Source organism: Maniola hyperantus, chromosome 17 (genome assembly GCF_902806685.2).
Source record: "Maniola hyperantus chromosome 17, iAphHyp1.2, whole genome shotgun sequence".
Classification (NCBI taxonomy): domain Eukaryota; kingdom Metazoa; phylum Arthropoda; class Insecta; order Lepidoptera; family Nymphalidae; genus Maniola; species Maniola hyperantus.
In genome coordinates this window covers 1957162-1981295 of record NC_048552.1, presented here as the reverse complement: position 1 = coordinate 1981295, position 24134 = coordinate 1957162, and the positions used below count along the sequence as shown (strand labels likewise).

General features: G+C 37.8%; 1 protein-coding gene across 1 annotated transcript in view; it reads right to left on the bottom strand.

Moving 5' to 3' along the window:
- LOC117990211 (neuroendocrine convertase 1-like) overlaps nt 1-21249 on the bottom strand; it is a 36554-nt gene extending 15305 nt beyond the window's left edge. Inside the window, exons 1-5 of the mRNA XM_069504339.1 lie at nt 20915-21249; nt 6636-6734; nt 5764-5958; nt 4575-4721; nt 315-420 (exon numbers count right to left, since the gene is read on the bottom strand). Coding sequence (XP_069360440.1) covers nt 315-420; nt 4575-4721; nt 5764-5958; nt 6636-6734; nt 20915-21133 — 766 coding nt within the window. The 5' untranslated portion in view covers nt 21134-21249. The remainder of the gene's footprint in view (nt 1-314; nt 421-4574; nt 4722-5763; nt 5959-6635; nt 6735-20914) is intronic.
- Nucleotides 21250-24134: the final 2885 nt, after the last annotated feature.

Genomic DNA, 24134 nt, shown 5'->3' with positions numbered 1-24134 from the left:
TTTATAGCGACAACAATATTGTAATTAATACATTCAGCTAGAACTTCAACAAATTTATCAAAGCAAACATTCCTATTTACATCATGATCATAATAATAATTCACGAGTAATGCGTCACTAGTTTTATAACAATCACATGCAATGCTAACAGTATAGTCGACCATATTGAAATATTATACTTGAAATACTTGAACGTTTTTGTTAATCTAGCATAGTTTTTAATTGATTGAACGGTTAGGCCGTGAAAGGCTAGCAAACAGACAGACACACTTTCGCATTTATAATATTAGTATGGATTAGTATGTTAGTTATACTTGCCTCTCCAGCACAGCGGGTTCCGTGAGAATTACGATTTTTTTCATCGAATCTAGGATAAGGGTCGGAGTCTGCGTCATTACAATCCCAGCTTATCTCAGCGTCCTAGAAAATAGAATTATTGATTTTAATGGTTCACCCATCATGGATCTTAGGTACCTACCTAAGGTATATACTTATCACGTCCATGGGTTGACTTAGATATATCTGATGCTACAATAGTCTAACTTGTTTGAAATTCATGTACTTAGTAAGTATAGGTACAAGAGACCTGTGGCCCTACCGCGGTTGTTTGACAGCTACAATGTCACGATCGCAATCATCTCTGATTGGTCAATGCTCGCTCACTATTGGCCACAATGCATTGTTGCAACAAGAATCGCACATATTTAGCCAATCAGAACAATTGAGATTGTAATAATGATTGATGCAGGTTTTAGACAATCGCCCTACAGGATTACGTAAGTAAATTTATTTTTGTCTAATCACGGTTATCTACGTGTAATATTTTTTCCTAATTTTACAAAAAGTATCCCACATTCGGTTCCCTAGATATGATTTTGATGTCAGGCTGTCCCAAGAAATAGTGTGAAGCGGTTGTCCAGAGGTAGAACAACACTAGGGCTACCAGAATCACCCCATTTTATTTGTTCTCACCATTTCACATCTAATCTCCGAACAAATGTTCATCGATAACTGCTTAACTTTCATGTTGTCCTAGTTCTCCCGGTGTTCAAAACACAAATGGTGTGTTTTGCCACAATCTAGTTAAAACTTCACAAGCTGTGAAATGTTTACGGTAAAGGGCACACGAGTAGATGCTAAGGCTAAGGTTCCCAGTCTACGAATGTGACTGTTTAATGGATCAATAATTATTATTAACTAGATGATGCCCGCGACTTCGTCCGCGTGGATTTACGGTTTTTTAAATCCCGTGGGAACAATTTAATTTTCCGGGATAAAAAGTATGCCTTACCCGGGATATAATAAGCTAACTCTGTACTAAATTTCATCAAAATCGGTTGAACGGTTGGACCGTGAAAAGTTAGCAGACAGACAGACAGACAGACACACTTTCGCATTTATAATATTAAGTATGGATTATAATTAATCATTAATTAATGATATTTGCTCTGTGTGGTGGTAACTAGTAATTATTATAAGTATTTAATTACCACAGTTTTAATAAAAAAACTGTGGTCTTGAAAGTGATCCTAAAATCTTGTTGTTTGCGCCCTTATTGTGACTGTTATTTAATTATAGTATTATAGTTGTAAAAATAAAATGATTATACTAACATAGTTTTTAAAGCATTGTCTATACTAACAAAATAAATGTGACCGTCTCTGTTGCCTTAATAAAGAATTTATATTTTATTTGTTTACTAGGTGATGCCCGCGACTTCGTCCGCGTGAGTTTCGGTTTTTAAAAATCCCGTAGGAACTCTTGGATTTTCCGGGATAAGTAGCCTATGCCCTTGCCCAGGATGCAAGCTATCTCTGCACTAAAATTCGTCAAAATCGGTTAAACGGATGGGCCGTGAAAAACTAGCAGACAGACAGACGGACAGACAGACAGACAGACACACTTTTGCATTTATAATATTTGTATGGATATTTATTACCTAGTACCTACCTAGACTGCCTGAGTAACTTTGACCATTGTTTGGATGGTGGTCCGAAATTCGGGTTTGAAACGACAGGCTGTGCGACAGGCTGATATGGAGTTTGAGCACGTTTGAGGTCGAAGTCGAATCTCCTTACCCGGGCTTGTCCTCACAGGTATCTTTAGCTACCTGGACTATTTGTTTTAGCCAATTTTCTTACAATGCACTTACAATGGGTTGAGGCCGACGCCTGTTCAGCATCGACCTTGAGAGACACTTGAGTTTAGTGGACTTATCTATACTAATCTAAGTAAGTACCTACCTATACTAATATTATGTAGAGGTAAAATAAGTTTGTTTGTAGGGGGTAATCTCTGGAACTACTGAACCAATTTTGAAAATTATTTCACTGGTGGAAAGCTACATCATCCCTAAGAGACATAGGCTATATTTTATTTTTTTTAAAAATAGAGATGATAATATTAAGTGTCGACTCCGGTGAACAGGGTGTTATATCCGTTAGTTAGCTTTATAATGCGTTGGGTAAGGCACAATATTATAATGTAACTAAAATAATACTCCTTATAAGTGAAATAGATGGCGCTAGTGGCCATTTGACAGGGGCCACCCGGCCATCAAAATAATGCGCAAACTCGGATAGTGCGCCGCAATCGTTCTATGGGCCGCGAAGTTACCAGGGTACTAGGCGTCCGTAGATGTTTACTACGATGTTTTGAACGTGGTAGCATGCAAAATAAAATTCAGTTATTTCTTTTTATCCTACTTATTATATTTTACTTACCTACATTAATAATATTAATTATTTAATTAAAATTACGAAAACCAACGAGGCCGTATGAGTTTGATGCCTTTGTTTTTTCGACAAAAAAATATTATAGCCTAGGAATTTGCCGCGTTTTTGTTTTCTTCAAATACATAAACGTTAAGTTTATTTTAATTTATTTTTATAAATAAGTTAATGTTCTAAAAATACGTTTAATAAATGTCTATCTCATATTATTATTGTGTTAATTTTGTAGCAAATGATACGAAAAGTAGAGTATTTTCCTCGGTGATAAAGCTGTCTTAGTCTTGGGTAAACTTAACACCCTCGCTACGCTCGGGAGTAAACCTCGAGTCCTTCGTTACGCTCGCGATTTAAATCGTCACCCGCGACAGAAGACACTGCTTTATCCCCTTAGTTAATAATCTACTATAAGACTAAATTAGATTTATTTATGTGTTTCATCCTCTAGGGACTTTAGTTAAATTATCAATTAATATATCCACAGAACAAGTATCATTTTCATTTTTATCCATTACAAGTGGATCAATTTGGCTTAAACGGCAAAATTGTGGCAAACACACCATTTGTGTTTTGAACACCGGGAGAACTAAGACAACATAAGCAGCTGTCGATGAAGATGAACACCCGGTGGTTCAGAAAACGCGAGATGTTAAACCGGGAGAACAAGGACTACATGAAAGTTATTTGCGACAAAATGCACCAAAGCCACCAAACAAACTTTTCCGAAGAAACAACACACCATTTGTGTTTTGAACATTCAATGTTAAACCGGGAGAACTAGGACTACATGAAAGTTAAGCAGCTGTCGATCAACAAAATTTAGAGCCTCAATAGCTCAACCGGTATAGGAGTGGACTGAAAACCGAAAGGTCGACGGTTCAAACCCCGCCCGTTGCACTATTGTCGTACCTACTCCTAGCACAAGCCTGACGCTTAATTGGAGAGGAAAGGGGAATATTAGTCATTTAATATGGCTAATATTCTTTTAAAAAAAAAAAAAAAAAAAAAAAAAAAAAAAAAAAAAAAAAAAAAAAAAAAAAAAAAAAAAAAAAAAAAAAAAAAAAAATGCACAAAGCCAACCCCAAACAAACTTTTCCGAAGAACACACCATTTGTGTTTTGAACGTTCAATGTTAAACCGGGAGAACTAGGGCTACATGAAAGTTAAGCAGCTGTCGGAGTTTACTCTTTAGCCAAATTAGTCGATGATATTATAGTCCAGTCCATGCTAAGTAGCATAAAAATTAAAAGTAAAAACTTTTTAAAAACAAGCTTTTATTTTAATTCGCTATAAAAAAAAAATTTTTTTTCTTTAAAACCTTAACTATCAAGTATCAACTCATTACACAATATGGGTATTGGGTACTGATTATAATTATTCTAAAAAAATACTACCTTGAATTTTGAATACTTTGTATTATTTATCAGTTAATACATTGAATTTAATAACATTTTACATAATGCATAACATCACGTATTTAACTGAACGCTGCGCGCTCACCGCCCTCTGTTGATTGAGCGCATGAATATAGCATGAGCATAGCGGCAATCCTCTATCTACTTTATATACATTGGACATTAACATCATTTTAGCAATGGGGACCGAGATAAGCGCGAAAAACTTTTTTTTTACCCTTGAACTTAAATAACTTACGAGTCGACGCATGTATAACGCATTACACGCTAATTTTACTGGACTAATAACAAACACCACACACACCACAGTGGGTGAGCCGTTGTGCAACGCACGATAGTCGGTTGGATTGTGTGTCGTTTGAAAAAAGAAAAACCATGTCTGTCGAAAAGCACATCTTTGCCCGAAGTACTAGGACAACATGAAACTCACGTAGTTCTCGCGTAGATCAGTATGATTGTGTTCGATTCCGTCGTCCAATATTGACACTCGTACTCCTCCACCGTTGTAGCCGAGGGCGTAGGCTGGTAACACGTTGAGATCCAGACGAGGCAAGTTGGAGTCGGTACGTGTATCTTGCTAGGGATCCAAAAAAATGGGTAAACTAAATGTAATTAGGTAGATACCTAATAATAATAATTTTATTTTGAACTAGCTGACCCGCCCCGGCTTCGCTCGGGTGGAATTTAGAAAATCGAGGTGGGGGTTGAATTTCCAAAAATTCTGAAATACATATTTCTTCATTTGTTGCCGAAACCCCAAATACCAATTTTCATGCAAATAACTTGAAAAATGACGGACTTTCATACGAACTTCCATCCCCTATTTAACCCCCTCGGTAGTAGAATTTCCAAAAATCGTGAAATACGTATTTTTTTATTTTTAACCGAAAGCTTAAATACCAATTTTCATCGATGTAACTTCAAAAATGATAGACTTTCATACAAACTTCCATCCCCCATTTAACCCACTTAGAGGTGGAATTTCAAAAAATCCTTTCTTAGTGGATACCTACTCTTTACAAAGAACACACCCTCCAAATTTCATGTCTCTACTGTGCGTTGATATATATGTCAGTCAGTCAGGACTTTGAATTTTATATATATAGAAGATTGATGACCGGCTAATTTTTGGCCCTATTTTTGATACGTGGTACGATAGATATATAACCTATGTATATAGATAGGATACGAAAAGACGGAGTGTAAATCTTATTTCGTAGCTGGTTACGAAACATTGGTTAACAGCAACGCGAACGTGGACAGACCCGAAAATTCAGAGTTGTCTGTACGCCGAGCTCCACTTTGGAGATGATCCATGCGTTCTAATCTAACCATTAGAGCTAGCGCGCACCACGGTGCGTTGAGTTGCGGTGCGTTTTAAAATCCATAAATTTCAAAATTTCTCTCAAATTCCGGTGCGGATTTAATTCCGCAGTGCGCGCACTTCTATGTAGTTTACAGTTCACAGATTTTGCGGAAAAAAAACGTACGATTTACCTACCGTGGTGCGCGCTAGGTCTTTAGGTTCATCCATTACCATCCTAGTTTAGGTATATCCTAGAGACTAGGATATCATGACGGTTTACTGCATAGTACAGAGATGATAATTAGATACGTACCAAATACCATTCATATTCCCACAATTCATCATTGAAGAGTTCATGTTGTCTATAGAGAGCTCGTACATTCTTTTCATCTCCTGTTTCTCTGGTATCGGTGTCTATTCTTTTTACTCGATGCAACTTCTCGTCAGGATCCGGAAATGGGTATCGCTTCACCCGACTTTTGGTGAAAAGCTGTTCAGCCCATCGAATCTGATTTTGGGAACATGTTAATTAGTACGTAAAATGATTATTTTTAATATCTTTATTAGTTTTATACTATGTAAAATGATAATAATTACAAGTTACAACATAATTATAGTCACTGTAGTTGAAAGCTAAAGGTTTAAAAAAAAAAAGATATATTAGCCATGTTAAATGACTAATATTCCCTTTTCCTCTCCAACTAAGCATCAAGCTTGTGCTAGGAGTAGTCAACCTTTCGGTTTTCAGTCCACTCCTTTACCTGTTGAGTTATAGAGGCTCTAAAGGTACTACACGGGCAATTGAAATTTTGCAATTCGAGGCAATTTAATTAATTAAGACGTCACGACCACATGAAAATTTACTGCAATACCCAGCAATACCTGAAAATTTCAGTATTGTTATGCGAAACAATTGCTCCAGATTGCTCCACTTATTGCTCTAGATCGATCCATACGTGTTGCCGAGCAACAATAGATTAAAAAACAAAACAAACAATAGAGTAAGCGCGTCATAAATGAGGAATCCTGAAATCATTTTCCTTGTATGGAGATTGCCCGACTAGGTCAAGGTTAACTGGAGGGCAACGGCTGCCAAATTAGGGCCGTTGTAGGCCGCACACACCACGTGTAATGCAGCTAACATTTACCAGGGCTATATGAGGTCTGAAGATACGTCTGACTCACCCTTCGGTCATGGTGGAGTGTGGATGTGTGCTGGGTAGGGGTGCGTCGTTGCTTGCGTTCGTATGTACGAAAGGCGTACACGTTTGGAAACCCCAGGATCTGTAAATAAAACTTTGGTTATATTAGCTCGACCAGATTTTCTTTTCCATTTTTTATCCATTGTGATTTTCAGATTGCTGGTAAGTATTTCGAGCCGCAAAACAATGTGGTAACAATAATCATACTGCCATACATAATATCATTAATCCTAAAGTTTTTCTATTTTGAGCTTCAACAGTACAAGCATAGTACAAGTTACATTATTCATCATCATAATAATTCATAATCATCGTCAACCAATAGACAATAGACATCCATTAAATCTCTATGTAGAGACTTCCACACGCCAATCAGTTCGATGGAAACATCGACATAATAATATTGTGTGGATATAGAAACGTAAAATGAAACCCTTTGTAGGTACTTCCTTTGTACAATTTTAATCTTCAAATGGAATCAGAATCAGAATATCCTCCAATGCAATTCTAGGTTCCTGGTAAAAAACGCAGAAAACAATGACGTGTAGGCGGTACCCGCTTAAAGGCATCCGTTTGTTTCCCTTTTGGATATTCCACCCCTGACGTGACCCCTGAAGGGGCGATTGTGAGAGGTATATAATTTACTACCAGAAGTTTGCTGTTAATTGCAACGTCTGTTGGCTACTTCATTGCAATGATCAGAAATATTATGAGGTGTCAGGTGTTGCATGAAATAAAATTTTATATAAAGAGCAAAAAACTAAATGAAAGCTTCTGAAATGTTATTTATTGTATTTATATACCGTTTTGATCAAAATCACATAAATCAATTTGACTCAATTCCAGTACAGTTTTAGGCCGTTTCAGTGGACCAAAAACATCCGGATTAAAGACAAAAAGTATTTTGATCATCATACACCGTTTTGTTCGCTATGGCTCTAAACTTAGGAGCCTGCAAGCTGCAAGCCTTAGCTTTTATGCCGTTATGCTGCTGCTGTAGGCTTGCTTGTATAAGCGAATACATCACCATAATCTCTCTGACTGCATTACGTTTACATACTGAATTCTTTAAAAATTAAAATACTCTAACAAGCAACATCTTTCGTCATTGTTTTCTTCACAGATGAGTGAATATAAGCTAGGCTGATTCCTAGCTACATGGTTTTCTTCTTCGTCGTCATTGTACGGCTGTAAGTACGCATCGTGGTCATTGCATCGTTAACGCCTAGGGCTTCCCAGACGGTCAAGCAGCGGGTTGTTCTCGTCAACGGGGAAAAATTCCTCTTGAGTCCTAGTGTGACACAAGGGACACAAGCACGTAGTTTTGTTTTGCTTGCTCAGTTAAATAATCAAGCAGCTTAATGCACCCGTCAAGCAGCTTGAGCCAGCAAAAGGCTCTTTTCTCATTTCTCGAACACTGTCCGCACTCCAAACGCCGCGTGAAAAAAAAATCGTATCAAAGCAAACGATCAAAACAAGCACGTTTGACTGCATTCTGTCAAGCACGCGTCGTATGCATTGCATCGGGCTTCCGAGACGGTCAAGCGGTGTTCCCTTTGAGTCACACTCCTGTGAATATACTGTGACACAACGGGGAAAAATTCCTTTTAAGTCCTAGTCTGCCACAAGAGGCAAGCACATAGTTTTGTTTTGCTTGCTCAGTTAAATAATCAAGTAGCTCTTTTCTAATTTCTCGGACACTATCCGAACTCCGAACGTCGCGTGAAGCAAAAATATAAAATCGTATAAGCATTGAAAACGTTCCACATGCTTGGCTCAAGCAAAAATCTAAATACTTGCCGCTTGACCGTCTTGGAAGCCCTAACAAACGTCACAAACGCTGCTGCCTTGATAGGCCAGTCCAGCATGTTCGCCTTTCCGTGCTTTTAAGTGTCTGTGAACGAGGCGTGGCGTTCTATATGGAGCCATTTTGTCACCATGAGACATTGGTGGTTGATTTACTGCTAAAATCCACCAATCATTTAAAAACCACCCATAGTCAGTATTCAAATAAAACAAATTAAATAAAATCTACTCCCATGTATTACCAACGATTCCACGATTTATTTTCCATCCAGTTCAAAACTTTTCCGACAGTGCGCCATGTCACACGTTGACACGTCACATTAAAATGGATGCCGTCATGTGATGTCCCGGACACACGTTACTACCAGGATACCATGGGCTACTAGAATATAAACCTTTCCACATGTCGACATGTGTGGTGTATGAAATGCGGTTATATCGACATACACGCATGTTACATGACAGTCGACTTTTAATGTTATAAAAATATGTTCGTGGAATGCTGGAATGTGGAAAAGTAAACTTCAATAAAATTTATACTTGACTAATTTTGTAATTTATAAGTTTTTTGAAGGTCAAAAATATGTTTATTAAATATGAATAGTTGAATACATAGGTAAATAAAATATTTATAACTAAAAAGTCATACCGCATAGTTAGTAGGTACTGTGTATTTTTCTGAGTCGATCAATAAACCAATCTAAAAATTATTTTCTTATAATTTTTTCTAATCAAAAAGAGTAGAAAATAAGTACCTAGCTTATTTTTAACTGAATTCGAAAAGAACAACAAAACGTGCTTTAGGTAGAGCTACGAGTATCAGTCAGACTTTACTTAGGTAATTTCCGAGTAATTCTTAAAGTTCTTAACTAACCAATTGAAACCAAATTAATTATTTCTTAGGAACTAAAAAGTTCCAAATTTTGTAAAATCCACATCCGCTGTTAGTTTTAAGTTTGCTCATTTTAATATTATATCGATTTAACTAAAAAAGTACGTCAAATTTCGTCAAACATTTATGACGTCACATCTGTGTATTTCATACGTGTAAGCTCTTTTACTAAGCGTTTCGACGTTTGATAAAAAGTCGCTGATTTGACTAGTAGTCATCATCCATATTACTCGATGAGATTTCATAGCATAGCATATCATCTTAAGCATCGATGTTTAATGTCATCCATTACATGCGTGTGTGGAAGTTCCGTGGAGTCATGTGAGTTACGCCCGTCACGTACATACCAGGCAAGCAAAGGCGACGAAGAGCTATTCCACATATGTGGTTGCACGCACACATACGCATGTGTAATATGTATGGGGTTGTGGGATAGGCAAGCGAGCGCGATCCGCTGGGGTTGTTTGCAGTAGCATGATCTACGAGTTGTTTCATCCGTTTCCTTATGCGGGAAAAGTGTGTTTATTGCTTCCTGACTAAGTTATATTTGAGAATGACTAGACTGAATGAAGCCGGAATATTAGGTGCTGCTCAAATTATAACAAGAATTAAAAAAAATAGATATAATAGGTACAAAAGACAATAAGAATATCTGAGGGTATTATAACTAATACTTAAATGCATCGGTGTAGTAGGCAGAGTGCAGACTGCTTTCTTTCCGCCATGTTTTTAATGGGTGCGTTCAGGACGTGCAACATTTCAATAAAAATGTTGGAGTCAATTTAATGATGTAGGTAATTAATTTTGTTTCGAATAAGTTCGAGTTAAAAATTGTGTAATTAAAAGTTAATAGATATTTTTTATACAATACCGCATTGAGCATACTATACTTAGAAAAATATGGCTGAAGTAAAATGTCTGAGTGTACGAAGTTCCCGAACGTGAGTCATGAAATCAGCGCAGCGCGTTCTAAATTCAAAACCTCCGAAACCACCGAAACATTTTTCAGCTATACAAGCAAGCAAATGATAGAACGTAGTGTATGGTAGCTCTTTGAATCTCTTTGGAAATGATAATATTATATTGAAGTAGGGTAAGTAACAAGGCCGGAATGTCATTCTATTCTTCCTGAATCCATGCTACAGAACAGAGTGAGCAAAACTCAATTTTGCCACGTATGCGTAAGGTTAAAACATAAGCGAGTATTTGTTGTGGTTACACTTTCGAGTGACACAGTTCAGTGCTGTTATTGAGATGAAAAGTAACTACCATAATCAGAACTTTTTTACAGTAAAAAAATTTTTTCATCTCACTGGGGCTCGGAAAGAATCCGTTTGCCCTTTGAAATCTGAGTGAAAAGTGGTAATTTTGCTCGCTAGCGCGCAAATTAAGAGTTGAAATTCGAACGTGGCGAACTGTGGTCTATGGTTGCGTACCTACTTAAATTTTTCTTTCTATTAAAAATACCACATAATGATCCGTTCAGAAACGCGGTCCGTCCTTACAGTCTTTACTGTTATTATTATTTACTAACTTGTTAAGTGACCCGTAGGAACATTTACTTTTATTACCTAAATTAAAACATGTATAATTCATTTCTATTTTTATTCATGTAATTAAATTAAACATAATCTGTTTCAGCTTTATTGAGTAAACAATATAATGAAGTTCATTGAATTATAAAAATGATTTTTCTTGCTGTAAGAATTTTAAATTTGAATTCTGAACGCACCTGAAAAAAAAAGCTTTATGCATTTATATCCTGTGAGAACCTCCTTCATTGCATGACTTGTGGCCTAACTTCTCATTGAAACATTCACGGTACTGGCGCCTCTTGTATCAATCACCTAGCGATTTCCTCGCTGTAGTGAGATGAAAAGTTGTGTGTTTTGCACGGTTGCAAAGTTTGCGCTCGAGCGTTTGAATTCCTCGCTACGCTCAGAATTCTATCTTTAGAATCCTTCGCTGGCTCGGAATTCAATACAAACTCTCGCGACAAAATAACAAGTTTGCAACCGTGCATAACAAATAACTATTATCCACCTATTATCAAACTGTTAACGGAAAGTGGAAACGGGGAAATGTTAAGATTGCTGTTAATTGTTACGAAAGAAAAACTTCATTGCTGCTTATGTTCGCCTGCTACTTCGTAAAATTTTTCGTGGAAATATGTAAAACCAAGAAATTTCACTTTGCTGGTAACCTAGTAAATAGTAGCAACAGCAGATTAGTGAACGTAAGTTTTGTACATGTACATGAAACAGCTAGGCTAGCCATGGACGGTGTATCGTGTAAATAAATATTATTTATTTTTGCAAGGAATCTTATTGTTTACTAGCTGATGCCCGCGGCTTGGCCCGCGTGGATTTAGGTTATTAAAAATCCCGTGGAATTTTTGGATTTTCCAGTAAGTACAAAAAGTAGGCTATCCGTGGTAGGTAGCCCGTCCCCGAGGTGCAAGATATCTCAGTACCAAATTTCGTAAAAACATTATCTAACAATAACATAAACATAATCTAGGAGATTTCGGTGTACATAGGTAGAAAAACACAACTCTTCCTTTTTTGAAAGTCTGTTAAAAAGTAGTAATGTTACTCCCTGGGTAATCTTCTACCTGTCTGTGAAAGTCCCATCAAAATCGGTTTAGCGGTTCCGAAGATTAGCCCGTTCAAACCGACAGACACACAGACAGAAAGACAGACAAAACAGTAGGTACTTTTGTTTATTTAGAATAAGTAAATTGATTTGAAGTAAATAATTTAAAAAATATCTATTACTTTTCAGTTTTCAGTGCATTTGAAGTTGGTTCACTTTTTACCCGACTTCGGCGCATGATTTTAGCATTCTATGATGTTTAAAAAGTTTTGAGATTGTGTGATTGCTTGCTTGTAGCTAAAGATAGGTCTTATAGAACAAGTGAAGAAGAAGCCGAAAACCGTGAATTTGTGGTTAAATCACAAAATAAAATTAAAATGTGTTTATGAACAAATAATTAGTGTTTTCAACTTTCTAAGCAAGATACCAAGTGGGGTATCATATGAAAGGGCTTCACCTGTATATTCTAAAAAAAACCAGATATGTGTATATTTTTTTGAGTTATCGTGCAAAATGCCAAAAAAATACGACTGTAGTACGGCACCCTCGGTGCGCAAGTCTGACTTGCACTTCGCCGATTTTTTGTTTTAAAATGCCTGTTATAGGTATCTAGTCCGTTTATTCAAAGAATACTTGGAAAAGATTCCCGAAAATTCTTAAATTCAATTCGGAAGTATGTCTATGGGATTCTGGTATGAACTCAAAACCATATTATTATTTCACGATTCAAACTAACGAAGAATTACGCTTTTTTTTGTTTTGTTTATGGTCATAGAAAAGTTAAAAGGAAAAAAACGGGAGAATAAGGAATACCTACTGCACATAGCTAAAAAGCTGTGGTAGCCTAGTGGTCAGGACGTCCGCCTTCCAATTGGAGGTTGGGGGTTCGATCCCGGGCTCGCACCTCTAACTTTTCGGAGTTATGTGCGTTTTTAAGTAATTAAAATATCACTTGATTTAATGGTGAAGGAAAACATCGTGAGGAAACCTGCATGCCTGAGAGTTCTCCATAATGCTCTCAAAGGTGTGTGAAGTCTGCCAATCCGCCTTTGGCCAGCGTGGTAGACTATGGCCAAAACCCTTCTCACTCTGAGAGGAGACCCGTGCTCTGTAGTGAGCCGGCGATGGGATGATCATGATGATGATGATGATGATGAAACTAATTCTAGAATTTGGATTTTGAAAATTCGGACAGGACAACGTCTGTCGGGTCTGCTAGTTGTAGATAAGAAGATAATGTAAGCATACGTTGTTGGTACGTAGGGAATATAATATTTTCATAAAAACTCCTGTAGCGAAAATATCTATCCCTATTCCCTACAAATACGTTACGCTACGAATAATGTTTATTTTCTTGGATAGGTACGGTTTTTGTGAAGACGTTGTTTGTGGGTACCTTGTCGGGTTTGTAGCCATACCATTCACAAGTCACTAACATCCCGTACCACTTAGGAGCCGATTGCCAAAAATAAACACATGTGCCATACGCCCGCCCCGCCCTTTACTAGCTCATCTGGTACTGTAACTGAAAAAAACATCTACTAATGCTATGCTTGCCTAGTATAAGCGACGCTGAAACTACGTTCGCTACTGAAATTCATGAAATGGGTTTCATTTGTGACGTAGGGAGACCTAATCGGCCTGACGTCGCGTCGACGACTAGTGATAGAACTGATAGAAGCAATACTTGAAGCCAAGTAACGCCATCTAGATTTGTATGTTGAAAACGTGCCTATGTTTCGTCCTCCTTCTTCAACACTTTCTATAGTTGAAAAGTATTAAAGGACCTTTAATTTTTAGTTTAAATTAAAGGTAGGTGCTTTAATTAAATTTTTAATATTATACTCGACTAGGTTATGCTTGCAACTTCGACCGCGTGAATTTCAAACCATCATTTTACCCACTTAGGGGTGGAATTTCAAAAAATCCTTATTTTTTTTTAAACTTATCATTATATATTTTGTATAGGTACTTTGTTACTTATATATATATATATATATATATATCTTTCTATATACAAAAATGAATCGCTAAATGTGTTACTGATCGCAAATCTCGAGAACAGCTGAACCGATTTCGCTAATTCTTTTTTTCTAATATTCCTTGAAGTACGAGGATGGTTCTTACGGATAGAAAAATTTAAAAAATGGGCTGAAAAAATCGACTGAATCGACTGTTGAATCGAAAGGCGGTACAAAGTTCGCCGGGGCAGCTAGTTACTTATAATTTTTTTTATTTTTTTTATTTTTTTTTTATTATAAGCATTGTATGATGCTTAGATGTAGTTATATACCTCTACGTAAGTAATATGTACCTTTTTGATAAAACTCGATTGCTTGCCCATTCAACTTAGCACGTAGTGACGTAAATCTAGTCAGGCGTTGTAGAAAAAACTTACAAATAGAAAAGATTTTCTTAGAAACTACGAGGGCGTATGTCCGTTTCGAGTCAGACGTCTCCCTTCAGAAACGATTAACGTACCTAGCTGACTTACACTTAAGTATTTAATCCTACATAAATATGTTTTACAATAAACTTTAAAGCTAGCCTTATCTAATAACGTGGAATGCCAAGAATACTAGCTGCATTTGCGCGCTGGATAGCCAGGCCTGCCTTTCCTTTGCGCAAAAAATGAGCCAGCCCTTCTGTCACCAGATAAGGCTATTTATTAATCGCGGTGAAATATATCGTAATTTTTAAGTTTTCGTACCTCAAAAGGAAAAACGGGACCCTTATAGGATCACTTTGTTGTCTGTCTGTCTGTCTGTCTGTCTGTCAAGAAACCTACAGGGTACCTACTTCCCGTTGACCTAGAATCATGAAACTTGGCAGGTAGGTAGATCTTATAGCTGACATTTGGGGAAAATTCTGAAAACCGTGAATTTAGGGTTAGATCACACAAAAAAAAATTAATTGTGGTCATGAACTAATAATTAGTATTTTCAATTTTCGAAGTAAGATAACTATGTATATCAAGTGGGGTATCATATGAAAGGTCTTCACCTGTGCATTCTAAGACAGTTTTTTATTTATTTTTATGTATCATAGTTTTTGAATTATCCTGCAAAATGTCGAAAAAATACGACTGTAGTACGGAACCCTCATTGCACGAGCCTGACTCGCACTTGGCCGGTTTTTTAACGTGAACTTTCTAACGTTCATTAACAAGGGTATATCAAGTGTTGGTTGCTGTATTCATCATCATTGTCAACCAATAGACGTCCGCTGCTAGACATAGGTCACTTATAGGGACTGCCACTATGCGCAATACGAACCATATTATAAGTCCCGCAAATTGCTAATGCGCGTGGCCGCCATTTTAGTGATGGTATATTTTTATTTCGGCTGACGTCAAACGGACGTCATTTTGATGTTAATGAGACATGTTTCCAGCGCAATAGCTATTTGCGGGATTTATGCAAGGAATCACACCGTGAATAAAAACAATATTTTTATTTCACTAACAACACTTACATTCATAATATCCTGGTACTGTCACAATCAGGAAAAAAATCATTCGGACTCGTGCGGTTTGCGGTTTAGCCACCCCTCCAACCCCCCTACAGTGGTTTAGGGCTGTTTCACTCATAATTATTTTCTGTAATTATTAGTCAAGTGTTGTGTTTTTAATGCGGTGTTATAAACATGTTGTAAAAGTTCATTTATTGTTCAAAAGATATTATTTATATCGTGCATATTTAGGAATATTAAGCAACATTTCAAGCTGTGATAGCCCAGTGGTTAGGACGTCCGCCTCCTAATCGGAGGTCGGGGGTTCGGAGTTATGTGCGTTTTAAGTAGTGAAATATCACATCTTGTGGAAACCTGCATGCCTGAGAGTTCTCGATAATGTTCTCAAAGGTGTGTGAAGTCTGACAATCCGCACTTGGTTAGCGTGGTAGATCAAAACCCTTCTCACTCTGAGAGGAGACCCGGGCTAGGTAGCGAACCATCGATGGGTTGATCATGATTATGAATTATGATGAAGCGACATTGCATTGCCATCTCGACCTGTCGCGTACTATAACAACGAGATGAGCCCAAGTTGCCAATGGTCAAGATTCCAGAGTGAGGAACGTCCTTCACAGTGCGTCATGCGTGACGTCACAAACCTCCTTCAAAGTGCGTGACGTCATAAGAAGTAATTATTATTGTCTACGTAGAAATAGAACGTTTACATACAAATAAGGTCGAGCCTGATTGGCGTGTCGAATTGAGACAAATGGTTCCAGCTAATGCCGAACATTTGTCACAATTACCTACACGTTTGTCCAACTCCAACTCAAAGACGAGTGAAGGTCTAGGCGGCTGGATAAAGTAAATCATTCCACGCTAGGTAGTTGCCAAATACTTTGGCCATCATTATTTCTTAAACGGTAGTTTAAGGTTCTGTACCCAAAAAGGAAAAAACCGGCCAAGTGCGAGTCAGACTCGCGCACCGAGGATTCCGTACTACAGTCGTACTTTCTCGACATTTTGCACGATAAATCAAAACCTAATGCATAAAATTCAATAAAAATCTGTTTAAAATGTATAGAGGTAAAGCCCTTTCATATGATACCCCACTTGGCATAGTAATCTTACTTTAAAAGTTGAAAATACTTATTATTTGTTCAAAACACATTTCTTTTGTGATGTAACCACAAATTCACGGTTTTCAGATTTTTCCCCTGTCTGCTATAACACCTACCTACTTGCCAAATTTCATGATTCTAGGTCAACGGGAAGTATCTACCCTGTAGGTTTCTTGATAGACAGACAGACAGACCACAAAGCGATCCTATAAGGGTTTCTTTTTTTCTTTTGAGCCTTGAGGTATGGAATGCTAAAAAGGATCCCTTATAGGATAGCTTCGTTGTCTGTCTGTCCGTCATGTCTGTCAAGATAAGGAGAACCAAAACCTATGGCAGGTAGTAATATCAGTAAAGCAAAATCCAAAAACCGTGAATTGTAAGTAAGTTTAAGTAAAAGTAATTATTTTTAAAATGATTGAATGTACCAGATTGGATGAAACTATTAGGGTTCCTTGTTTTACGCTGAACCCTAAAAATGGAAACAAATCAAATCGCCGATGACGCTAGTTAATATTAGATATATAGCGCATTTATAGCATCGCGTAGTAGGTGCTATAGTTTGGTATCATCAAAAACGCACATTACCTAAAAATCTTATCCGCTGTTATCAACCGTTACAAAACCTAAATAAACAGTGCTAGGTTCACGGAATTCAGATTAGGGGTAGAAGTGGTAAAAGATCGTGAGATTGTCGCTTCGCAGATTGGTCAAAGCCGTGCCGCCAAGCGATTTAGCGTTCCGGTACGATGCCGCGTAGAAACCAAAGGGGCATGGGTTTAATAAAAACTTCATACCTCTTCAGCCTACTGATTCGCTAACTCAGTGTCTAACACTGATTGATAGCCACCGAGCTCATTTGACATTTATTTTTAATTCATTGAAGGTTTTCTACGAAAAATTGTATTAATATCACTCAATGAAGCAGCAATGTAGAACCAACCAATGTCAAATGAGCTCGGTAGCTATCTTCAGTGCTAGATACTGAGTTTGCGAATCACCCAGCAGGTAAGCCCGTTCCCATCTTAGACTGCATCATCAAGTGATGATCCCCCTAATTTAAAAAAAAAATTGGTACGTGTTGTGAAACATCAGTAGGTAGGTACGTTGTTTTGAATGCTAGAGATATGCTATGCTTTGGATTCATCGTAATCATAATCAGTAGCAAATTCTGCCCCTTGATTGGCTGTGAAAAATGTGCACAGCGAATTCAACCAATCAAGTGGCAGAATTTGCTGTCTTTCTTACACAATTGGGGGGCAGATACCATTTCTATTTATTACCATACCAAAGAATTTCTTTGACTATGTCCGATGGTGTCCGATAAAGCCAATAAAAGGGTAGGATAAAAAAGATAAATATACCTATTGGTGACGCCGGAGCATGATATCTCGAGTGGCGTCGAGTGGTATATTGAACTTATCAGCTAATCTAAATACACATATCTAAGCTTTATTTCGTCATGGCTAATTGATTCTCCTTTAGGTTTAGTGCTAGCGGAATTCGCTCGCTGCAATGTTTCTAAATAATTTAAATAATGTCTAAAATCTAAATATCATCATCATCATCATCATCATGATCAACCCATTACCGGCTCACTACGAGCACGGGTCTCCTCTCAGAGTGAGAGGGGTTTTGGCCATAGTCTACCACGCTGGCCATGTGCGGATTGGTAGACACACACCTTTGAGAACATTATGGAGAACTCTCAGGCATGCAGGTTTCCTCACGATGTTTTCCTTCACCGTTAAAGCAAGTGATATTTAATTAATTTGATTTGATTTTAATTAATTATATCTAAATATAATAAAAGGAAAAGGTGACTGACTGACTGATCTATCGACGTACAGTTCAAACTCCTGGACGGATCGGGTTGAAATTTGGCATGCAGATAGCTATTATGACGTAGACGCCCGCTAAGAAAGGATTTTTAAAAATTCAACCCCTGAAAATAGCGGTTCGAAGTTTGTGTAGTCCACGCGGACGAAGTCGCGGGAATAAGCTAGTGGCGTATAAAATTCGTGCTCGGTGGGTGATGATGATGATAATCCTGTAGGGCGATTGTCTAAAACCTGCATCAATCATTATTACAATCTCAATTGTTCTGATTGGCTGAATTTGTGCGATTCTTGTTGCAACAATGCATTGTGGCCAATAGTGAGCGAGCATTAACCAATCAGAGATGATTGCGATCGTGACATTGTAGCTGTCAAACAACCGCGGTAGGGCCACTGGACTCAGGAGATGGTTTGAGTGTAAGAAGGGCATCTTACAAGTGCGAAATTGAATAAAATAAATTACGACTTGAGCCACTAATTAAAACGTGGCCCTACAAGAAGACTTTAGGGATTTAACTAAGTAATTTTAAAAATACGCTTAATTTTGTTTGTTTTCGAAACATTGGTACTGATTCTGAGCGCAACTAAATTTGAGAGTATTCGCATCTTTTTTAGGGTTCCGTGCCTCAAAAGGAAAAAAGGAACCCTTATAGGGTCACTGTTGTCTGTCATGCCAGTCAAAAAAACTACAGGGTACTTCCCGTTGACTTAGAATCATGAAATTTGGCACGTAGGTAGTAGGTAGGTCTTATAGCAGATATAAGAGGAAAAATCTAAAAACCGTGAATTTATGGTTACATCACAAAGAACAATTAAAATGTGTTCATGAACAAATAATTAATAACTATTAAAGTAAGATTACTATACTAAGTGGGGTATCATATGAAAGGGCTTTACCTGTACATTCTAAAACAGATTTTTATTTAATTTTATGCATAATAGTTTTTGATTTATCGTGCAAAATGTCGAAAAAATACGACTTCGAATAGTCTGACTCGCGCTTGGCCGGTTTTTTTAACAATGTAATAAAACCTCATTCTTTTTTCCTTCGCCGTGCAAGCAAATGATATTTCACTAAATAAAACGCACCTAACTAGAGATTATTAACAACACAAAAGTTAGAGCAAGCGGAGTCGGGAGTCCTAACCACTATAGGCTATCACAGCTTATGAACTTACCTACACATTGCCTATGGAACATGGGCATTATCAAATCGCTATACCAATAATAATTTCAATTAATTCTTAAAACCATTTAGTGGTTTGAGAGCACGTTCGTGATAGGCCATCGACAGTTTGCAAACATTAATTTGTGACCAATACCAAAAGCATGATAGCCTACTTACTGCCTAGTGGTAAAACTTCGGCCTCCTAATCGAAAGGTCTTGGGTTTAATTCCTAGCACACACTTCTAATCGTAACGGTGATAGCCTATAGTGGTTAACGTAGTTCTATTTAAGGCGTCGTCAGAGATTCGATTACAGGCGCGCACCTCTACCTACAGTTAGAAGTCATCATCATCATCAACCGATAGACGTGCACTGATGGACAAAGGTTTCTTGTAGGGACGTCCACACACCACGGTCTTGCGCCGCCTGAATCCAGCGGCTCCCTGCGACTCGTCAAACACGCCGTCAACAGCCTACCGTCAAAGCCGTAGTGGCCGTACCGTTCCTAGCGATTTAGCGATCCCGTTTAAATCGGCCAGGGATATGGGTTTAATTAAAACTGCCATACCCCTTCCAAGTTAGCCCGCTTGCATCCTCACTTACCACCAGATGAGAAGCTAACTTGTAATGGAATAAAAAAGGTAGATATACCTGTCTTTCCACGAAAGTGACATAATTTTCTAAAGGATATCTATATATTATAATCTATCATTTTACAAACATTCAGACGAATTGAGAATCTCCTCCTTTATTTGAGTTCGGTTAACTAAAAAGTTAATAATAAAGGGGATTTTCTTATTTATTAACCGACTTCAAAAAAAGGAGGAGGTATGGGTAGGTAGGTATGTTCCCCGATTACTCGAAAACGCCTGGACCGATTTTGAAAATTCTTTTTTTGTTTGAAAGGGTATACTTCAAAGTTGGTCCCATTTCAATTTGGTGAAGATCTGATGAACATCTTCGAAGATAGATACTGGAACTCCTCAACGGATAAGAGTAAATTGCTCGCGATCAGTGTAATAGCTTAGTAAACAGTACATTTTTAACCAGTCATAGCATAATTCCATGGGGCCACTAAAAATTGTGAAATAAATTTTGTTTACAAAAAAAAATATAAACCGACTTCGTTACACAAACACTAAAAATTGAAAAATAATTTAATTTATTACCGAATATATTATGTATATTTCCATATAGTTAATATAGTTCCATAATAATACTTTTTGGTTCCGGTGCCAATTAGCTTTACCTGCGCGAATCGTCTAGACTTCATATTTTTATGGGACTCCACAATGGCACCTTTTGGCAAAAATTTTTGTCTGTTCTTATTCTCAGCAGGGTACCACCAGGAAATAATGATATATCACAGTTATAAGTATAATACAATCTTACCGGTCCTCCATACTCGTAGCCCAATTCCAACGCGACCAGCTGAGCGACTTCATCACCACCCTCCACTTCCACCGTCCACTCGCTGATGAAATACTTTGCATTCTCCCTACCGTTATGTACGTTATGATACCCTGGTAGATCCACCTCTACATCCGAAGAGTACCATGACACAGCGAAAGAAAAGAAAAATGGGAATAAAGAAAATGTCAGACAAATCATTTTCCTAGTAATTAAAATTAAACTATTCTGATAAAATCAAAGCTATTTTAATAGATTTCCAGAAGAGACATTGTTATTTGTTAGGTTGGTGGAAAACTTTTCCCGGGCCGCGCTTTTCCAGCGGACGCGGTGCGACCCGATCAAGCGAAGCGTATGAATGAACAGTTTTCGTAAACAATTACTAAAGTTAGGTATTCTATTTCTAAGTTATATATAAGCAGATGGACATCTACCTATTAATAGCTACCTCTACCTACTACAAGCTAATAAAATGCGGGATAGGAACGCGTAAACTTTAAAATACCTAGATATAATTTAACAGAGTTACCTACATATTTATTGTTACGTTTACCGTGGAGACACTGGGCACTGGGCACATGAGTAGCTGTGCCATGGGGCACATATGTAGATATCCCTACCCTGAGGCCCATGGAGACTTAGTGCTAAAAAAATCTACGAGACATTTCACCGTGGTAAATAGTCTCATCTGGTGACAGAAGGGCTGGCTCATTTGTTGCGTAAAGTGCTATGGGTATGGGGTATGGGGTTGTGGCCCATGGGCAAAGATAATATAATAATATATTATCTTTGCCCATGGGTTAATAAAACTACCATAGGTACCTCAAGTTAACCCGCTTCCATCTTAGACTGCATCATCACTTACCACCAGATGAGGTTGCAGACTTCATCATCACTTACCACCAGGTCAGGTTGCGTTGCAGTCAAGGGCTAACTTGTAATGGAAAAAAAAATCGACAAACATTACTATTGTCTATCCCGAATGATCTCTGCCTATTATTTTTCCGAATAAAAACTATCTCGATTAAAATTTTCAAAATAAATTTATTTATAAAACCGTAACCGTCCATTTACAGTTTTATTAAAATACTATCTAATGCCCGCGACTTCGCACGCGTGGATTTATGTTTAAAAAATCCCGTGGGAACTCTTTGATTTTCCGGGATAAAAAGTAGCCTATGTCCTTCCCCGGGACGCAATCTATCTCTGTACCGAATTTCGTCAAAATCGATTGAACGGTTAGGCCGTGAAAGGCTAGCAGACAGACAGACAGGCAGACACACTTTTGCATTTACAATATTAGTATGGATATCAGTAATGCCATCTAACCACACCATGAAAAAGCTTTTCTAAAGTAGGTTGGTACGCGTATACAGAATGTGCGTAATATTCACTATTCATTCGACAAACCAACCCATAATTTACGTTACACTTTACGTGACGATAACTAGATGTCGTTGTTCAATTTGTATCGTAATCATTCAATTTTCCTTTTGAATAATTTATTGGGAGAGATGAGAGGAAGAATGCTTTCGAACTTCAAATAAAATTAGACAAACATACAATAAACTTAGTGTATTATATTTATAGTGAGCGAGTGTCAACCAATCAGAGGTGATTGCGATCGTCACGCTGTAGCTGTCATTCTACCGTAATCAAGCCACTGGAGATCTGTCGTACAACTGAGGTCAACACGGGAATAAATAGCTCTTGCCCATCTCTCGCCTTCCAAAAACTAACAGATTTCTAATTGGTTCAAAATTCGAATATCATAGCCCACTTCCATTTTAGACTGCATCATCACTTACCACCAGGTGAGATTGCAGTCTCGGAATAGAAAAATAAAAAAGACCTGCTGGCAAATGATGATGCACCTGCTGGCAAGTGATGATGCAGCCTAAGAAGAAGTGCACTTGCCTAGAAGATTTTCTCTTGACTTGAAGGTACACATATGAAAATTCCTTGGTATGAGGCGGGGCGGCAGAAGCATTGAGACACGAGAGATGCGTTTAGGTAAGATTCTAGGATTATCTTAGAATAAACTATGATTCAGCAGAGGGGCTAACTAACCAGTAACCACAGTGTGTCAGTGGGGCGCGGCGTGCGGTCGGCCGTGAGCGCGTATCACAGTAAACAAACCATCTATCATTGGCTGATGGTGACCAAGAAACTTGCTTGCTATAGGATAAATTATAAAACAAATAGATCTTAAAAAAATCAAAATGGCTGAAATTTCCATACCTACCGGGAATCGCACCCAAGACTTCGCGACCACAGGGCTCGTACCAGGGAAGTCATCAGGAATATTTTTTCTATTTTTTATTTTTTCTATCCCCTTAAGATGTTAAATCTTTTTTTAATTCATTATAGGCCACAATGACACCTGATGGAAAGTGATGATGTGGCCTAAGGTGGAACGTGCTTAGATTTAGTTTAGTAAAGAATAAAGATACCCAGATCGTAATTGGTAGGAAATACAGAACGCGGAAGAGTATTCCAAACCTTAGCCATGCGTATGAGGAACTAGATGATGCCCGCTACTTCGTCCGCGTGGATTTAGGTTTTTAAAATCCCGTGGGAACTCTTTGATTTTCCGGGGTAAAAAGTAGCCTATGTCTTTCCCTGGGATGGAAGCTATCGCTGTACTAAATTTTATCAAAATCGGTTGAACGGATGGGCCGTGAAAGGCTAGCAGACAGACAGACAGACCGACAGATAGACAGACAGACAGACAGACGGACAGACAGACAGACATTTATAATATTAGTATGGATAGTATGGATGATGAGACAAAACGTCGCACGCAAATGAATAATAGACTAACTTTGAAACGTTTCGTGCGTGAAGATGGAAAGTCGACGACACAAGGATGTCCTCTTTCTTCAAAAGTAATGGAAGCAATACAATATAACATACACAAAATCGCCCGTGGCCGGTAGCAACACACTCACTGGAGATTATTTCTGGAGCGACGCTAGACGAACTCAGCGTTGCTCAAACTTACAAGTACAAGCAGTTTCCTCATTAAAACCGTTTTATTAGTTTTGCGGTTACAAATACTTAGTCGTCGTATTACATCCGCCTAAAAATACTTTACGTTGATCAAAGACGTAGAACTTTTAAATCGTTGACGTTCGTAATTTTTTTTTAATTTATAGACTAGCGCTTGGTTATCCTGTTGGCAAGTGATGATGTAACCTAA